At 45.4% G+C, this 13,761-nt stretch overlaps 1 protein-coding gene across 3 annotated transcripts in view; it reads left to right on the top strand.

Moving 5' to 3' along the window:
* Positions 1-12,174, top strand: part of TCERG1 (transcription elongation regulator 1) — a 28,062-nt gene extending 15,888 nt beyond the window's left edge. For all 3 annotated transcript variants that reach the window (XM_021543089.3, XM_021543088.3, XM_021543086.3), the window contains 9 exons: positions 612-701; positions 1,417-1,535; positions 3,476-3,626; positions 7,600-7,764; positions 8,465-8,647; positions 9,205-9,384; positions 10,248-10,331; positions 10,588-10,688; positions 11,005-12,174. In XM_021543089.3, coding sequence (XP_021398764.1) covers positions 612-701; positions 1,417-1,535; positions 3,476-3,626; positions 7,600-7,764; positions 8,465-8,647; positions 9,205-9,384; positions 10,248-10,331; positions 10,588-10,688; positions 11,005-11,206 — 1,275 coding nt within the window. In that variant the 3' untranslated portion in view covers positions 11,207-12,174. The remainder of the gene's footprint in view (positions 1-611; positions 702-1,416; positions 1,536-3,475; positions 3,627-7,599; positions 7,765-8,464; positions 8,648-9,204; positions 9,385-10,247; positions 10,332-10,587; positions 10,689-11,004) is intronic.
* The last annotated feature ends 1,587 nt before the right edge of the window (positions 12,175-13,761 follow it).

The following is a 13,761-nucleotide window of genomic DNA, read 5'->3' as shown; positions in this document are numbered from 1 at the left end:
GACTCCAGATTTTGAAGAAACTTAGAAGTACAGCAAAGATTTGATTTTTTTTTGTAACTGAAACGACAGGGTCAAGGCAGATAATTTCTGCCCCCCAGTTTTTTCTCCAAAGTGATTACATAAGTGGAATTTGACATAGAAGATGAATAGGACACACCCCTAGTATTTTTGGAAATGTTTCTACTGAGAAAAGCAGCAACTTCCACTCTAGGGTGTACAGTCTTAACCTTAAATGGGAGACTTTCTGCTTTTAGTTAACTAAAGGAATGTTCTTGATGCCAATCAATTTTGATAAATTAAACTAGCTAAATATAAATTTGGATAGTAACTGAAAAATGGAAGGGGTTCCAGCTGCCTATGGAACACAGATTCTCAAGACTTTCTTTCAGTGTACATTTTGTTTTTAATGTCACACAGCAGTAGTAAGTGTGTATTATCCTTTAGAAGTTTTCAGAGGAAATTGATGTTGAAACTTTCTATGAAAGCCTCTGTCATTCATTAGTGATAAGAACTCCAGGATGAGTTTGATTCCCTCTTTTCATCACATCTTAGTGTTTTCAAGGAAAACTGTACAACTCCTGTACAATTTGTGTATTTGTCTTCATTCAAAGGTCTCTGCCTTTTCAACATGGGAGAAAGAGCTGCACAAGATCGTTTTTGATCCTCGTTACTTGCTGCTCAACCCAAAAGAAAGGAAACAGGTAAAAAAGTTAAATTCACCTCCCATCCAGACACAGCTACTACAGGTTAATCTGAATCCTCAGTCTTTGTTTCTGCAAACCTTTCAGACTAATTAGTGCTGCAAGGGATTTTTGTCATGATTAGGGTTTGTCTGGAAATGGAAGAAACCAGCAGGGGATAGTTGCTTTATTCCCTGTGGTTGGAAGGTCTCATATTTTGACACAGTGGAAGTTGTATGTCTACAGAGCACTGCTGAGACCTGGATGAAATAGTGAGAGTCGTCAGTATCTTGTCAAAATATTGACATAACAAGTAATCTAGCTATTTTCTTTTAAAAAGTGTTTGGGGGGAAATCTAAAGTGCATTTTTATTGTTCAGCAAGTTCTCACTTCAGCAGCTTTTCCTCAAGTGAATGTAGGTAAATGGAAAGCTTCGAGAACATGGGAAGTGTCTGAAACATGGGACCCAGGAAAATGTTAACTGGAATGTGTAAGGAACTTCTTCCCAGGTCTCAGATGGTGTGTTAGGTGTACAGCACCCTGCATGTGCAGCAGCTTGGATCAATTCCATGTTGAAATGCAAAGTGTCTCTAAGATTTCTGCGTCCTCTGTGTTGATTCGGTGTGAGAGGAAAGGAAACCAGAGAGAAGGAAAGAAGTGAGATTTTTCCTCCCTTATCCCTAGAGCTTCTGTGTGTCACTTGTGTGTTTGCTGTGGGTGACTGGTGTTTCTGTAGGTGTTTGATCAGTATGTGAAAACCCGAGCAGAGGAAGAGCGCAAGGAGAAGAAAAATAAAATAATGCAGGCCAAGGAGGATTTCAAGAAAATGATGGAAGAAGCAAAGATTAATCCAAGGTAGGAGTTTCTTTGTGGTTCATATGCATAAGCTGCACAGGATGCAGTGTGTTGGGTAGTATTGAGTTGATTAACCTTTTCAAAATGGGCAAAGAGGAGAAAAATCATGAGACATTGTTGAAATCTTCCTTTGCTTGTATTCACCTAATCCATAAAAAAACAGAATTTGTGATTTACATATTTCAAGTTGAAGAAATCCCCAGCGTGCTGCCTGGATTGTGAGACAGGCCTCGGATCCACCACAAGTTTCTTTAATAACTCCGTTTCTTCTTAATAAGTCTTTCAAAGTACTAGGGAGGTTTCCGGGGTTTGGAGCGGGCTGAAGGGGTGTTTTTCTTGTTACAAATGATGTCAATGATGATATGATAATATGTTCTGGTTGCTTTAATACAGCACTGATTACACCCCCCTCACATTCAGACCTGGCAGCAGTAAGAGCGAGGGGCTGACAGTGAATGTACGTTCAAGATTTCACTGCTGGTATTATTTGTTTCACAGCTTCCGCAGTAGAGGTCATGAGATTCATGCTTATAAGATAAGCTCCAAACCGTCCTCTTACAGCATCTCTTGGCTCATCTGGCATTAATTCTTTCGCAGTGTAATAACAGCTCATTTGTTTCACTTCAGCTCAGTTTTTTCCAGTGACTCATTTTGGAAATTTGGTGACAGTGCTGTGGTAACTTTTAAATTGCTTCAGAGCTGACTAATAACTCAGTAGTAGGCTGGAAGGCTGGAGGCATGGAAATGCCTTAAGAAACCGTTACATTAGCTTTAATATCCTCAGCTTTCAGCATATCTTCAGTATGTCGTGTTGGGACTGATTCTTTACCTGATTATGGGCTGGGGTGGGAAAGAGAATTCCAGCTGAAATACTGTCTTGTTTAATCTTATCCTTTGTCTTCTGGTTTCAGTGTTTGTCTAAAGATATTGCTGTACTTCTGTGAGTGCCAGACTGGTTTTTTATCATCTATCTCAGTCCAACATGCACAAGAGTTTGTGTTCCACTTCACTTGAGCAGCTCTTGTTCTTCAATCTAGCTGTACATTCACTTTCTAATCCTTTTGAATAAGCTACCAAATTCTCTTCTTGTTTCAATTTACCCTACAGCAACAGTAGGCTGGATTTTCCAAGTCTAATTATTTCCATGCTGTGATGAAAACATTCGTATGATTATAAGTGTCTCACGTATTCTTGGGGCCAGATTTGCATCAGAGCTTGGAAAAAGCACAGTAGTGATTTTTTTCCGAGGTAAGTGGCAGTAATGTACCTACTGCACAGGTTGGAATCTGGCCCTGGAGGTGAGAAAAAGGTCAGGGAAATGCTGTGGGATGAGGGGTTGAAAGCCCAGTGTTGCTGCCTCTGCCCATAGTGTTTGAAGGGGTTTCAGCCCCGTGAGGTTTTAGCTCAGGCTCTGCAATGTGCACTGCAGGGGGAAGAGCTGGTACAGCCAGTGTTCTGTGGGGACTCCTGTCAAAGGCTGGCTTTCTTGGTGAACTCTTAGCATGGTTTGGCTGCAAGTGAATGCACCTGAGATTTTCGGTTTCGCAGCTGTGAAATACCTGGACAGACTGGTGGCTGAACTGCTAACCCACAGAAAAGAAAAGAAGAGTTTTGTAGACAACTGAGATTTTTTTTTTTCATTTCTTCTCCTTGGTTGTGCTGTAGTCTCTCTCTACACCTGCCCCTTCTGCAGGTGGCTGTATCTGAACAAACCAACCCACCCTTGTAAGTCTCTGACAAACACCTCTTGTGTGAGTGCTGACTCTTTTTGTAGAGTTCATTGGTCGAGCAGCTCTGTAGTGAGACCATAGGCTTTGCCTTTTGGGTTTTTGTCAGTTGTGCTCTGGCATGTATTGCAGCAGAGGAAATGCCTCCCTGCTGAACCTGCCTCACAGCCCAGACAGCTCTGCCAAATGAGTTCACTTGCCATTTTGTTGCAGAACTACTTTTAGTGAATTTGCAGCCAAGCATGCTAAAGACTCGAGGTTCAAGGCAATTGAAAAGATGAAAGATCGAGAGGCCTTGTTTAATGAGTTTATCACAGCGGCAAGAAAGAAGGAGAAGGAAGACTCGAAGACCAGGGGAGAGAAGGTAAGGGGACTCTTGAGTTCCAGCAGTGTGAGTGGTGTGAGTGAGATGGGACAGAGCCAGTGCTTGGCTTCCCCCAGACACAGGCCTGCATTTTCCTATAGCTCTTAAAGGCAAACGCTTCAAGAGTGTCCCCCTGGTCTTTCTGAACTATTTCAGGTTTGCAGGTCACTGACTTCTAGAATATTTAGAACTGAATTTTTTTTACCTGTGGAGCAGCTGAGTTTGCTTAAACAACACTGGTTTTTTTAATTTACCCAAGCAGTAACATTATCTTCTTAACTGAAGTAATGCTTAATTTTTTTTTTTTATTAAGTTCTTTTATCCCAATGTATGAAAAGGCAAAGGAGTCTTACCCTGTTTGGCTGGAACCCCAAAGATGGTCATTACCTCTCTGTTCCATCACTGGGGGCAGACAGGAATTGCAATTCCCTGAGAATAGTCTCTTCAAGTTTCAGACAGTTCCCTTTCCATATCAAAGCAGGCACTTAGGGGGGGACTTTTTAAGCTTTGAATTAGTAGATCTTACCTGTAAACTGCTGCTTATTAGATTTAAAGGCCAGCTTTTAGAGATTAATGAACCCCCAGTGTCACGTGCCTGCCAGTGGTGGGGAGCAGCTCTCCCCCCTGGAGACGGGATTTCAGACGGGGTCACCAAAACCTGGGGCCACTTACTGCCACGTCCCTGTGTGTGTGTGAGTGGAGAAGGTCACCTCTGAAGGCAAATCATTTTGGACTATGTGGAAGTCTGCTATTTTTATTATGTAGTGTAAAGTTATTGCAGGTTTCCCTACCTGGAATGCTTGCAGGAGGGAGAAATGCTGGGGGACAGGTCAGATTTGGGGACAGTTTCATTCTTTGAGAAGTTTTGTGTATTTTTAAAATCTGGGTTATCTGATACAATTTGATTCTGTACTTGATTTTCTCAAACATTACCTTATCGCTACTGTTTTCCATGAAATGATTGTGCTTTCAGAGGGGAACTGATGTAGTTCAAGACTAGATTTTACATACTGCAGTTTGATTGTGAATATGGAATTTTAAAGCATTTTTGCAGCTTAATAGTGCAGTTGAAGACTTTAAAGCATAAATACTAGTTTTGTTGTTGCATGATTGTTCTAAAGTTGAAAAGTTAAAAGAAGAGATTGTATTTGTTTGCTTTAAATAATGTTTTTTTTTTCTCCAAAAGCCTTTTGTAACCATTTTATGTATTCTGTTTTATAACAAGTGGATAGACTTTACAGTTATGTGCTGTGCGGCCTGTCAATCAGTTCAGTCTGACAGCTGTCAATCACTGACACGCAAATATTATGGGATTCCCTAGTGAGGAAAGCATTGGTATCTCTGTGTGGTGACTTTAGCCTCCCGCAGTTCCGGTACTTTACATTTTTTTAGTTTTTTTCCTTGTGAAGTGATGAGACTTGTACCTGCAATGTGTTAACTGCCAAAAAAAAAAAGACTTCTAAATACACCTGAAATGTTTTCAGCCTTATTTTCCTTTGATTATGAAAGTGCTTAAAACACAAAAGAAAATTTAAGGCATTTTACCTGAAGCTTTCTCAGTCTGTCTAAAATCTTTACTTAGGGAGAATCAACTTTACAGAAATCTTTAACGTAAGGGTTTTAGATTACATTGATGTTTGATTTTGCCTTACGGGGTTAAGGCTTATGGGATGGGCGTGGAGCAGCCAGCTTTTCCAGTGGCAGTTTTATTCCTGTGCCTGATTTCAGTGAGTAAATCCCATTTTCACCGAGTAAATCCCATGCCATGCCATGCTCCTGCGATGGCAGAGAGGAGCAGCGGGCGGGTTAAGGGTCTCAGGGTGGGCTGTATGGGCAGGTGGCGGTGCCCAGGCTGCTCCTTCTGCCGTGTCCCAGGATGAGCTGTGTGAGCTGGCACAGCCTGGCGGGGCTCCTGGCTGCAGGTGCCTGCACCTCGTGCTGGTGGCTGTGCCCAGGCCAGGGCTCTGCCTGACGCTGCACTGTCGAGCGAGTCCCTGTGTGCAGGCACACGGAACTCACTGTCCTCAGCTGGCCTCCTCATCCTTGGTGAGATGCTGCAGACTCAATTACTTGAGACATTTTCATCTTTTTAAAATTTAAAATGAGCTGGCAGTGCCTGTGCTGTGTATAGGGCACCTGAGTGAAGTGAAAGCTGTTTTAGAGCACCGAGGCCTGAAGTGCCATTGTTTTCACTGGGGAGGGAATTGGCTGTGCTCTCCTGTCTCCTGCAGGGCTGCAGCTGGTCCCAGTGGCAGCTGCACAGCTGGGCAGGAGCTCCAGAGGGGTTTGGGGAGTGAGGGGTCTTGGCAGCCACACAGCTGGGCAGGGGTGCCACTGGCAGCTCCCGCAGGAGCATCCTCCTGCAGTGCTGGTGGCCTCAGGTGAAGCTTTGTGTGGCAGCTGGTGCCACGGTGCTCCTGGCAGTGTGGCACCTCATCCTCTGGAGTACACACACAATGCAAGAGCTTGGGGGAAACCCTTACCTTAGAGACTTCTGTAGTAACAGCTGGGAACTGTTTGGTTTCTAACAAATATTTCAAATACCATGGCTTAGAAAGCTTCATATTTTGAAACTGCATGCATGTTTTATGATGTTTTGAAACAACATTCTTAATTTTACAATGAATAAACAGTTTGCTTAGCATTTTGTTGAGCTCCTTTAAGATAAAGCAGTAGTGCTATGGCTGTAGCACAACTTCCCACTGGCACTAAGGGGCTGGTTTCTGATCTCTGCTTTACTGTCTTAGTCTCCTTTGGTATAGTAAAGAAAGCCTATAGAGCCTTTTATGTTTATATGTTAATATTTTGAATAATTAGAAGTATTGTTGGGCAAGGTTGCAGAATGTTGGTGCTGATCTTCATTCTGTTCTTGCATTCTGTAACTAAGCACGTTTTAGAGGATAAGGATGTGCCAGGTCTCTGGCAAGCTGGAGCCTGCTCTGTCCATCTGCTCCCTTCCCCGAGGAACCTCAGTGTTCTGCAGCTAAATTGCTTCTCCTGGCTTCCCTTTTCTAAGGGATGGGGAGGGGAGATGAGTAGCAAATAACATCTGTCCTCCTCCTGGATTTTTGGTTTTGGGAAATAAAGCTGTGTTGAGTTTGTGGCCCGGCAGGGTGTGGGGTGCTGTGGAGGCAGAACCCTTTGCCCTGGCCCCAGCGAGCGAGGCAGCCCAGCCCCTCGCCTCTGCTCTGGGAGGGGGAGGCTGAAAGGCCAGCCAGCCTGCCAGGAGCGTATGGTGACCTAAGAGCCAAAGTGCAGCAGGGACAGGGAGGTCATCTTCCCCAGAAATCAAGCTATCTAATAAAGGCACCGTAGTTGCCCTTACAGCTGCTGTTCTGGGACTTTGGATGAAAACATTGTATTGAAATAAACCCTGCTCTGATTGATCCTCTGCCAGCCCTTGCAACGGACAGAAATGTGCATGTCCATCCTAAATATAATCGACTTAATTGCCAGATGTGGATAATGCTTTATTGGTTAGATCCATCTTAAGACATCAGTCTTTGTTGGCAGATCCAAGCATTTACCTCTGTTAATTGTACACCTGAAGGATGAATCCATAAGCACCTGATTCCTCCAGAGCCTTGTTTCCAGCTGCATGGTTTCTGGAGTACTGATAGGCAAAATGCTACCATGCAGCATCAGTAACTTAATTTGACATATATAAAAGCTAAACAACAAGCTTAAATTGGAGTAAAACAATAGAGTGTATTGGTGGATCATTCTTTATAGAGTTCATCTTAAATTGTAGCAGATTGCCTAAATGTATCTGCTTTGGCAAAATTGTCTCAAGGAACAGTGAATTTGGGCCTAAATTCAGAGTTTTGGTGATTGCTCTAAATTGCAATGGTATGTAATGTTAATGTGATCCCTCTGATGAAGGTAAGTTGACTCCTTTTGTCATAAGAGCAAACTGTGGAATATTAAAGTGTCTTTCTCAAGTGTTGTCTTTCTGTTTCTGTCTGTAAAACAGATCAAAATGGACTTCTTTGAGCTGCTGGCAAACCACCACCTGGATAGTCAGTCTCGCTGGAGCAAAGTGAAGGACAAAGTGGAGACTGACCCACGGTACAAGGCGGTGGACAGCTCCTCACAGAGGGAGGACCTGTTCAAGCAGTACATCGAGAAAATAGCCAAGGTGGGAGTACTGGGAGTGTGGCTCGGGTGTGCTGTGGGCAGACTGGTCTGTGCTGAGGAGAATTCCATACCAGAGTTACTGTAGGGGTACCCCAGAACGGCAGCTTGGAACTTAGAGTTCTGTCCTTGGTGGGGGATGTGTGTGGGACCTGTGTTCATGCACACACACGATTATCTGGGAGAACTTACGCCTCCAAGATTCCTATGAAATCACTGGTGGTAAAAATGGCTGTAAAACTGCAGCAGATACAGACACCACATTGATTACTTCCTCCTAGGATGGGCTGCATTTCCTTTGCTGTGATTTTCCCTGTCAGCTGAGCTTCATACCTGTCTTCACACCCAGTTCCTTCAGTGCCGCTTCTTTCTTAATCCAGTATTCCTACTTTTCTCTTCCAGGCATTTAATGGTTGAGAATGTAAAACTGGGCTAACAAACAGTGCTCCCCTTGGCCTCCCTTATTCAGAGTCTGTCACTGGACACAGCTCCTGGGAATAGTTGATCTGTGACCAAATTTATCTCTCCCCATGTAAACGTTGTAATGCTTCAGCTTGGCTCCTGAAGCAAAATTTTGTAATCCATAGAACTCAAATCCCTTGAAAGTCTTTTGTTCTGAGCTGCCTTTAGTTTGATAGCCCTTTAGTTCTCTTTCTAATGAGAAGTGTTGCTCTTACTGAGAACAGTTTGTTGCTGGATTTCAGAACTTAGATTCCGAGAAGGAGAAGGAGCTGGAGCGGCAGGCGCGCATCGAGGCGAGCCTGCGGGAGCGCGAGCGGGAGGTGCAGAAAGCGCGCTCGGAGCAGACCAAGGAGATCGACCGCGAGCGGGAGCAGCACAAGCGCGAGGAGGCCATCCAGAACTTCAAAGCTCTGCTGTCAGACATGGTGAGGCACGGACACCTCTGCGCCTCGGGGCAGGCTTTAGCTGCTGGGTGCTCCCTCTCAAAGCCTTTTGGCATTTGGAGTTCAGCTCCAAAGAGGTGGAAGCCCACTAAGAGTTTTGCCTTGGTTGGAAGAGAAGGCTGTGCATTTAGGGTTCTCATGCAGAGGGTGCTCTCTGGGCTGGAAACAGGGCTCTGCAAACACTGTAAAGTTCCTGGTGTCTCTGGAAATAATCATCTCCAAGGTTGCCTTTCCAAGCACTCTGGTGAACACAGTGTTACACACAGAGCAGGAAGGAAAGGGTGCTTGGATTTTCTGGTTTTGAGAATGCTCAGCCGGGTCTGTGGGACATCTCCATCTGCTCTGAACCGGTGTGGAGGGATTCCTCTTGCCACTGCCTGTTCAGCGTTTGTAGGGAACCGGCTACAGTCGCTTCTTAAAAGCTGAGGGTTTCTCTTCTATTTTAACCTTAACTTCAAACAGGGTAAAAAACCAAGCATATAATAGTCATCAATGAACTGTGGAAAAACTGGCTTAAAAATGAATAATCTTTGGCTCAGGTGCGTTCTTCGGATGTGTCCTGGTCTGACACCAGGAGGACTCTGCGCAAAGATCACCGCTGGGAGTCGGGCTCCCTGCTCGAGAGAGAGGAGAAGGAGAAGCTCTTTAACGAACACATTGAGGCACTTACCAAAAAGAAGAGGGAACATTTCAGGCAACTTCTGGATGAAACTTCAGCGGTGAGAGCTGTTGATGTTCAAATTGACAATCTTTTCAGCCCGCTGGGATTTCTCTTTTTCTGTTTTTCTGTTCCACAATCTGTTTGGTTTGGTTTTATTTCCAGGGCCTCTTTGCTTCATTGCTATCTTTCTCCTTCATAACAAAATTTGTGCCTTATGTTTCCTTACCTGTTTATCTGGAGTTTTACTTCAATTAAGCATACAGTTACTTTACATATAAACTTCTAATGAGTGATCTTTTCATCTTCTTTTTATTTCTTCAGTACTGAGTTATTTCATACTCTTCAGTGTGTGGCTCCTTCAGATATGCAGGGTGTTTGCCTTAATGGCCATCAGTGTGGTCTTACCCATTTCACCTGCTCTGATATTCTCCTGCTGAACCTGAACTTTTACTCTGCTCATGCTGTGGAATGCATCCCTGATTCTGTGCATTGGGGTTTTAGTGAGGTTTCCTCTTTTTTAGCTTTGTGCCAGCTTCAGGCAATTTTAAATTAACCTGGAGGTTTTTTTACCTGATTTTTTATGCATTAGTTATTTTAGTTTAGAGGCAAGTTTTCTGCAGGTAATTTTTAACACAATATACATAATTGTACTAGAAAGAGACTGTGGAAAGTAAATGATATTTGGAGGACCTTGATCTGAAAATGGCATCTCAAAATATGAAAGAAGAGTCACTATGTAAAATCAACTTGTTTTAAAAATACAACTGTAATAGTATAAGTAATGGGAACCCAGCACTTAACAGCAAGTTCATCAGTGGACTTAGGATATATTTAAAGGCTTCAGAGGTTAGTAGTGTTTGCATTCCTTATTCTTACAGTCTAATTTACTTTTAATTTAACTATTTTTACTTCTTTTGAAAGATAACTTTAACATCAACATGGAAGGAAGTGAAAAAAATAATTAAAGAAGATCCAAGGTGCATTAAGTTCTCTTCGAGCGACAGGGTGAGTAGTTTGCTTCACTCTTGCCAGCTTCCAGTCTGGTGCAGGGTACAGAGAAGTGAGTTGGTGGCTGCTGCAGTGGGTTCAGCTCTGTGTGGACACAGGTGGTAGTAGTTAAATATGATTTTTAAAACATTTAAAATGTAGAAGGTAAAGAAAAGTATAATTAACATATAATTACTGCTGGTGTTCAGTGTGTTCGGTTGCAGGGAGTACTGGATCCGTACACAGTGATTCATATTTATCTTTTGTCTTTCAGAAAAAGCAGAGGGAGTTTGAGGAATACATCCGAGACAAATACATCACTGCCAAAGCTGACTTCCGGACGCTGCTCAAGGAGACCAAATTCATCACCTACAGGTGGGGACTACTCGTGCAGGACGCAGCTTTTATTCTGCTTTTCCATACAAACAGCAGCAAACTGATGTCTGTTACTGAAGTCTTTAATGGTGCTTATTTAACACAGGCAACGAGCCTGTGTTTGCCATGCCCAGAGCACTGTTACGTGCCCAGTCCCCAGCTGACATGTTCCTTGCTCCATCAGAAGATGGCCCAGTCCCTGCACCCTTCCCTGGCTGGGCTGTCCGTGGGCTCCCGGTGCTCCCTTACGGTGGGGCAGCTCCCCGGGCTCCCTGCCCCCGCCACGCTGCAGTGCTGTTCTCACCCTTGCTTGCAGATCCAAAAAGCTGATCCAGGAGTCCGACCAGCACCTGAAGGACGTGGAGAAGATCCTGCAGAACGACAAGCGGTACCTGGTGCTGGACTGCGTGCCCGAGGAGCGGCGCAAGCTCATCGTGTCCTACGTGGATGACCTGGACCGGCGCGGGCCTCCCCCGCCGCCCACCGCCTCCGAGCCCACGCGGAGAACGACGAAATAGCCACGGAATGCTCCCAGTCCAAGGGTGTCTGGTAAATCCAAACGCTTGCATGAGCCATCTGTCAGGTTACACACATCCATTGCCGTGAATATATTCAAACATCTGAGGAACAGAGGCAGAAGCAGCATTAGTGAACGTAAAATTATCTCTGGGGGAAAACCAACAACAAAAACTCACATTAAAGATATTTATGAGTTAGTTGGAGTGTGAGTGACAAATCCCAAAGCGTGGGCTGTCTGGTGACTGGGTCTCGGGGTGGTGTGTGTGAGGTGTGGGTGACTGCTGCCTGGGCCTTTCCTCTCAGCAGTGTCCTGCATGTGAGCCCCAAGGGTGCTGCTGGTGTGGTCTGAGCGTGTCCTGCATGTGTGCCACCAGCTGCCTCCTGGTGCCCGCAGTCCAGGCAGGAGGAGGTGACACGCTCTGCTAACTCACATTACTGGTCACTGACAGCCCACTCTGGGAACACCAGTCCCAGTTCTCTGCTTCCACCCTTGGGAATGGAACTGAATCTGTTAGAGCTGAGTGGAGAACAGGGACTTGGAGACCAAATCAGGTTTATTCACAGGCTGCTCTGTTCCTGCCCCCAGCCATCGATTTGCAGCAGTCAAGTTGCTCTGCCTAAGTGAAGTTCTGTCTAATGAGTTTTGCTCAAAGCTGGAGATCCCAGAAGTGAGCAGGCCAGGACGGTTGTATAAACACATTTTTATTTACAATAAAGTGATCTTTACATACTTCTGGATTAGACTGTGCATACCCCCTCTGGGCAATTCTTGTAAACTATACTCTGTTTTGAATGTTAAACTTGTGTTTCTAAAGTTTAATTTTGAAATGTTGGGATTGTTCAGTTTATGTATTTGAACTACAATAAACCAACCCTTTTTATATATGGATTGTACAGGCCTAATCCCGATTTCTGTTGAATTTTGTTGGACTTGTGAATTTATGAGTAAAGCAAGTGACTGAAGTGATACTGCCTACATTCTTGGCTGTGCTCAGCAGAACAGGGCCGGTGGCACTGGACAGTGTGGGGTCAGCATATGGGCAGGGGGGTGAGCAGAATAATTTTCAGGTTAGCTCTACATGAGCCAGCAGTGCTTGCAGAGCCAGTTTCTTTCTGCTGGTTGTGTTTACACTCGGCTCTTGCTTTTAGAGGAGAGTTGGGGAAGAAGTCCCTTTTTCCCTCATCCTGACAAGTGATTTCTTGTCAGCAGTTGGTGTTGGTGGCCAGGACCAGGACTTGCAGGCTGAGCATCAAGAGAGGGGGGTTTGACAAAGATTGGGACCGTCTGGGGAGACTTGAGCTGCTGATAGTGGAATGTGGAGCTCTGTGGTTCTCCTAGTGAGGGTGTGCACCCTGAAGTCAGGGCAGGTGTCCCTTCCCTCTTGGTATCTGCCCCTTCCATTGGTCTGGGGATACCCAAACCATCTGAAACCAGTGTCAGTCGAAGCCTTTTGTGGGAGTGGAGTGATGAGGATTGCAGCTGGCTAACACCAGACGTGTGAGACCCTGTGGGACATGTAGCTCTCATCCAGAAAGTAAAATCTCAATGGGCCAGGGAGGCTTGCAGAGCTGGGGGAGCCCTGGCTGGGCTGTGGCACAATCTCCCTGGATGATGGCCAGGTCAGCTCATTCCAGGGCTCAGCTGCCAGGACAGAACCCCCTGACAACCCAGCACAGGGTGGGCACAGGGGGACCCTGCTGCCCTCCCCACATCTGACGTGGCCCATCTGCCCCTGCCAGCCAGCACGGTGCCCTCGTGTGTGGCCGTGCTCATGTCTGGGACACAGGTGCTGCTCAGAGCAGGGTGCTGTGCTGGGAGTTGTGTCCCTGTGCCACTCCCTGGCTCTGCCAGTAACTGCATTTCCTCTTGTTCAGCACAATCCAGTGGGAATCCGTGTGTTTGTTATGGCTGGTTTAGAATATTGTGAACTTGTCCATTAAATAAGATGGCTATTAATTTTAATTGATCTGGTTTATGGAGACCAGATGTTAATAAAAATCTATTTATTTGCTTATTCTGTGGATAAAATGATCCTGCCCATGTGCAGGGCTCCTGGCTGGGGTGTTGCTTGTGGACCATGGAGCAGGTCTCCCCTGGCAGCCCCTTAGGCAGAGTCCCCAGTTTCCCCAGAGGTAGGGGGACAGCCCGTAGGATCCTCGTCCAGCGAGAAGGCTGGATTTAAGGGATGCTGACATCTTCCCTAGCACCATTCCTGTGGCAGCCTAGGAGGTTCCCCTGGCTGGCCCTGCCTTCTGTGGCCAAGCACTCACAGCACGGCAGAGGTTAAATCCAAGCAAGCTTAAGAAAGGGAAAGAAGCTCTGCTTTTGAAAAGAGCTGAACTAAGGTCTGCCTTGTGGAGCAACAAGATCCAGCAACCCAGAATGTGCTGTACACGATGGAGCAGAACCAGGGCTGGTTCCTCCTGTTTCAGTTGATGAAGATCCTGCAGCTAATGTGAAGGTAAATGAGTGTCTGAGGAACATCTCCCTGCCTGCACAGTCCGTGCCCTGCAGCTGCTAAGTGAGGGCTGCTGTTTGAATTATCCAGGAGCA

This window comes from Lonchura striata, chromosome 15 (assembly GCF_046129695.1).
Source record: "Lonchura striata isolate bLonStr1 chromosome 15, bLonStr1.mat, whole genome shotgun sequence".
In the NCBI taxonomy this organism is placed as follows: domain Eukaryota; kingdom Metazoa; phylum Chordata; class Aves; order Passeriformes; family Estrildidae; genus Lonchura; species Lonchura striata.
This window is presented reverse-complemented; position numbering and strand designations above follow the sequence as displayed.